Below are 6,000 nucleotides of genomic sequence, written 5' to 3' on the forward strand. Positions count from 1 at the left end.
ATAAACATGCAGACTCAGGTTTGCAGTTTATATGTCTTGTAATAGTGTGGACAAATGATATGGGAACAGCATCTATCTCACGGTAGTAATACGGTGTATATTTGTTATCTATGGCCTTTTTGTTAAGTTTATTCTGCTAGCTCACTATTTCCTAATGTAGGTAACTTAATTCTGACATTTTCTTATGTTTAAATGCGATTGTTTACATTCTTTGGTTACCTAGATAGTTGTCACTCATTTTGTTGCTCATCAGCTAAACTGCTGGATTTTAATTAAACATCTCCATAAGTTAGGCTCCAGCATTCTTTACTGCTGCTCTTAGAAAAGCTTCAGCACAAGACTGATCTGATGTTGATTGTCTGTCACTGAACACACCATAGTGGGCCCAGACACTCCCCATGTGGTGTATAAAAGGATTGCACTTTATTGACCCCTGCTTTTATGCTTCAGTGTACACAACATAGCAGAAGAATTGACTTGTGTCATGACATCAGAACAGAATAATATGATGATTATGCCTGGTGAAGCAAAACAATTCCTGTTTGTATCTGCACATGATTTTCATTTTTTTAAATACCAAGAAGAATGAGAATTTTTCCAGAACAGTATAGAATTGCATTAACCCACTTATATGTTTGCAACAGAGATAATTAGCTATTATTGTAAAATCACAGAAAAATTTAGTTTGAACATTGGTTTTATTCTTCTTTTTCCCCCCTCTTTTTTACTTCCCTTTGTCACCACAGTCTTGCTGATTCTTTTCTCTTGGTCACCTCTTGCCACCATACACACTCTTCAAGTTTTCACAGCTCATATATTTAAAATGTATACCTGTATCTTTACATTTAAAGTATGTGATCTCTCAAACATGCAAGTAATCATTCAAGAGTCAAGAGAATCTTAGCACTGACTAAAAATTACGTAAGTTTGGCTGAAGCTCTTTCCTTTGGAAAAAGTAGTCATGCATGCCTCTTTTAGTTCAGACATCTGGTTCATGGGAGAAAAAAATGCTTCAAATACTAAAGAGTTATGTAAATTTGACTATTTTTTTTTCCTTCCCCACCCCTCTGGCTGTTTTTTGTAAAGATATCAAGAAACAAAAGTCATGATCACAGAGCAAAGAAACATTAGAGATCTACTAAAATTCTAATCTACTAGACTTCTAAACTAAGACAGTAAAATACAAGTTTGACACCATCAGTCATTCTTAAAGTATCCCTGAGCTTCTGTTTTAAGACTGTTTGAACAAGGTGTGCTGATTAATCAGCATGTCAGACAGGATTTTAATGGACAAGGAAACCCCTCAAAGATCTGGTAAAAGAAGTGTTGTATGACACCTTAAAAATTTGATTCATATAATCTACTTGGATTTCCCAGATTTCCACTTGTTAAGGTCCTGTACCAGTGATCTCAAAAGAAAGAAAGCTACAGTAGGATAAGAAGGATTGAGTTCTTGCAGCTAAACCTAGAAAGCAAAACACAACAAAATGACCAGTGACAAGGGAAGTGTTGGTGTCTATATACACATCCGTAAAACACATTCATAAGTGATCTGGAAAAAAGCTGAAAAAGCTTTAAGGTGTAGCAGTCCTTTGACTGAGCATCTACAACCAAATTATTGTTTGTCAGATACAGACAACAGAACAGAGAAAAAAATTTTAAGAGAAAAATACATTTACCTGGTAGTTAAGTGCTGAACTTAAAATGTCACAGGTTCCCATAGGTACAGACATATATCTGTCCTCACAAAGCTCTCCATCTCTGGTGACTCTTGGAGCAGGTTCTGAGGCTGTAAAGCAGTGCCAGCTGGCAGGGCTGCTCTGCCTCTTGTTTCCCAGCACGGGAGCACAAGTTGCTGTAACAGATAACCATTTATATTATTTTGAGGTACATGATACATAGACACACTAACCATGAAGGTGGAGAACAACACATACCAAAACAATGGTTAATCTAAGAAGTAAATATTTTTCCCCTTTCTTCCTTTTAACTTTTTCTTTTAATGTTTTCGGGTGGTTTGGTTTTGGAGGTTTTTTTTAGAATCAGAATAATTTTCTAGAATTATATTTTAGAATCATTGAATTGTTTTGCTTTTTGGTAGCATTTAGGGTAGAGTTTAGAACTGAGTATAATGGCTGAAACAAATTTTCTGGCATGACATCAAGTTGTTGAAACTGAGGAGGAGAATTTTCCATAATATCACATCATCCACAAAGTTCTTTATTTTCTTCCAGGTAACAAATAAAAAGCCAATAACAGTACTTGACATTCTTGAAAAAATTCGCCTGCATGTGTCAGTGCCACAGTGTGATGTGTTTGGATATTTAAGCATAGAATCAGAAATTGTGATTCTCATCATTCCTGTGGATCAGAACCCCAAACCATTGCAGGTAGACTACATTATTATTTTGTTTACTCAGCATGGATTTACTTCATTTTTGCACATATACAATGGTGCTTGTTTCTCAGGAAGATACATTGTGTGTATTTTGATTGCCCATGTTACCAGAGCAACCCTGTTAAATCCAACTCAACTACAATTTCTGTCTCCTCCTTTAGCAGAAATAGCCTAAAATGTTACCAGGACTTACCAGCATGGACAGCTCTCACTCCAACTGTAGCAAGTGCTGTCAGATTCCTGGGGTGAGGACTCTGAAATCAGAGATGCCACCCAAAAGCAGGGAGGAGCTGCTCATTTCAATGGCGGTACCCATTGCTGAGCTAGACATTCCTCAACTTTCAAAGCTTGGGACTTCCAGATACTAAGTTTGTCAAGTTTAAACTTCACCAGAGGTGGCTTCCAAAGCTGTTAAAGAGCCTTAGTACTAAATTCATTCCTGGGGTGCAGTAGAAAGTAGTGGAAAAAAATGAATTTATGTTAGAAAATTCATTATCATCATGTCAGTGGGGGAATGGAAACCTGGGGTTTCTCAGGTTTTCATATTACTTCCATTCTTCTCTTCCCTTCCCATAAAAGAAATCAGTTTTCCCTGATTTGGAAGAAAAAGCCTAATAAGGAGAAAATCCAGATTGTTCCACTGTTGCAGACTTCAAGGCAGTATCTTGGTCTCTCAGGAAGGAAGTCCTCAGTTTTAGAGGGTACTTACCTTAGTTATAATTTACTGTGAGTTTTTTGGCATCAACATTCAAAACACATCACCCACGATAACTTGTATTTGGCTTCGTTCCCTTCCTTTGCTGCTGCTCAGGGCTTCCACAGAAGTTTTCATCACACCAAGGACTATGATAAGAGCTCCACTATGTTTTCTAATAAATACTCCCCAAAATAATGTAAATCTTATGTGCTGATGGGAATAACTCAGATTTTCTTTCCTGAATTTTGCTATCTAGCAACATTTTCACACTGGCATTTTACATGGTAAGAGAAATAGCAACTTTTTTTTCCCCCACAGATTGAAGCCTGCAATAAAGAAGCAGAAAAGATAGAGTCACTGATAAATTCAGACAGTCCAACATTAGCATCACACGTGCCGCTGTCAGCTCTAATTGCATCTCAAGTACAAGTTTCGTTTAGCATTTCTTCTCCATCTGTTCAAGTGGTGCCTGTTCTGCACTCCCTGTTCCTAAGCCTTTTATTTACCTTGTCAGCATTAATATATTATATGTAACTGCTTGGAAAATATGCATGAGTATTGTGGCGTTTATATTGTGAAGGACATTCAGAATTGTTGATCACTGAACCAGAAAACAAAAATCGTAGAAGGTCTGATGAACTTGTGTTTTTCAATGAAGAACTAGAAGTATTTGAATAATGTGAAAAGATGATTCTCTTATTCATTACTAGTCAGATGACTGTTTCAGCACAGTTAGATTGTTTTCCATTGATCTTGGAAACAAATATAGTCTGGAACGTTCTGACATTATGGATTTATGGTTTTTGTAAGAAGGAATCTCATAGGGCTTTTTCAACAATGAACAAAACAGTGTTTTGAGTTTACTAAAGAATGTTAATTTTGTATTATTCAGATGCATACCAGTGACAATGAAAAGCATGCACCTATTTTAAACATCATTTTTGGAAGAAACAGATTGCTGCTACTTAATTACCTTACCAAAAATTTAAGAGTTTATTCTCATGTAAATATGCTTTCATATTTTATTATGAAGGAAACTAACTAGCCCTGGGCCTATTTCAGTAGATGTCTTTACTTGGACTAGTGAAGACTTGCAAGACATTGGGCTCACTGCTTGTAAAATGACAATCAAGCTCTATGCTAGTACCTGACTTCAGTGAAGAGATATGTTCTTTTTATAGTTTTGTACATTTCAGAATCTCATATTGGATGCAAAATTATAAAGAATCTCAGTATCTATATTTAAGTGCCATTTAAAATATTGCAGTATTTGCATGTTATCTAATTAAATTTATACTTTAAATGTTTATACAAACACTATGTTTTATTACGTATTGTATTTTATGCACCTGACCTTAGTCTACATGAAGTATTTTATATCAGTATTATGATAACCAACTTTTGAAGTATATACAGAAAAACTTATTTTTGCCAAAATGCTGAACTTTGAAAGAAAGCACTGAAAACTTTTTGAACATGTATGTTGTAGCATGTTTGTAGCAATTATTTCTGCTAAATCTTTTAAATGCAAAAGTATTAAAGCTTTTTATTTTAATAAACACTTTGTCCTGTGTCCTTGTGTAGAATGCAAGTCATTCTGTAGAATTCAGCAACGCAGCGTATATTTTCCCTTCTCTCTCAGCTCAGCACTTAAAACTAACTGCAGTGACGTACATTTGTGACTCACACAGATAATGTTTCCAAACAGATTTCAAGGGGGTTTCAAGGGTGCAGGTTTTTTACCAATTCTGTGCTATGTGCATGTGAGTTTATGCTGTGAGTTCCAGACACAACTACTGAAGAAGAATGCAGATCTTTCTATGGGACCCTCTTGGGTACAGTCATCCTCAGTTTTGATTTGAAAGACTTCTCTCACCTACAAATGGAAATATGCACAAATGGAAAGGACAGAAATACTGCCTCATTTGTACCTAAACTTCAAATCTCAACCTTCTGCACAGCAAAACAAGTTACTAGATGTCCATACTTGCAAAGCAACAGAGGGAGTTTCTTTGGAAACTCCATCACTTTCTTTTTTAAGTATATCTCTTGTTTGTTTTCTCTTAATGAGTGAAGAGCACTTTTATTTCAAGTGCAGTTGTACTACATATATAGTTTCTGAGTCCTTTTGGTAGATGATTACAAATGATCATAATCTTTGAAAGTGTTTTTGCCAAATAACTTGAGGAAGACTCATGCATATAATCATCCAAGTCTTGAAACAAAAAACCTGTTAAACATGTTGATAATCAATCTGTTTCTGAAATTTTTTCTGTGGATTCTTTAGACTTGGACACAGTAATATAATGAATGTTTTTGAAAAGCTTTTTGAACTGAAATGGCTCAGATGATCTCCACAGAAACTGCAAACAATTCAGATGGTTTATTGAATTCCTTACTTTTTCCAAATCATTAGCAAGTATCTCTTCAACATGTAGCCTGTTAGCTTGCTTAGCATTTACTAAAGCAAATCTAATGGCTACTAAAATGAAAGGAATTATAAATGTTTTAAGAAAATATATACACATGTATATATATATGCACCACACTGAAAAACTTAGTTGAGTTTAAAAACATACCCTTTGTGGAAAAGAACATAGAGCGAATTTATTTTTATACACGGGTGAAAATTTTCTTCAATAAAAAATAATACCAAAAAAGTTGCCTCACTCAATTTGTATGAAGAATCCAGAACAAAGCAGACTTTAAGCCCAGAGATTCTTTAATTCATATATGAGTGTCCAGTACTTGCTAAAAAACAGTGAAGATTTTGAGGAGTTGTATTAAATATGTACAGAATCAATGAGATTTCATAGAATCCTAAATTCTTAAACAGAAGCCAAGCATCCAAAGTGTACAGGGCTTAGGTTCTTTTTGCTGGATGAACAAAAGTATTTTCAAGGTT

At 35.1% G+C, this 6,000-nt stretch overlaps 1 protein-coding gene across 1 annotated transcript in view; it reads left to right on the plus strand.

Annotated features, from left to right (window-relative positions):
* The window catches only part of RECK (reversion inducing cysteine rich protein with kazal motifs), a 50,731-nt gene extending 46,077 nt beyond the window's left edge, over positions 1-4,654 (plus strand). The window contains exons 20-21 of the mRNA XM_018081617.1: positions 2,235-2,390; positions 3,414-4,654. Of these exons, the coding sequence (XP_017937106.1) occupies positions 2,235-2,390; positions 3,414-3,629 (372 nt within the window). The 3' untranslated portion in view covers positions 3,630-4,654. The remainder of the gene's footprint in view (positions 1-2,234; positions 2,391-3,413) is intronic.
* Positions 4,655-6,000: the final 1,346 nt, after the last annotated feature.

This window comes from Manacus vitellinus, unplaced genomic scaffold, assembly GCF_001715985.3.
Source record: "Manacus vitellinus isolate BGI_N305 unplaced genomic scaffold, ASM171598v3 scaffold_55_pilon, whole genome shotgun sequence".
In the NCBI taxonomy this organism is placed as follows: domain Eukaryota; kingdom Metazoa; phylum Chordata; class Aves; order Passeriformes; family Pipridae; genus Manacus; species Manacus vitellinus.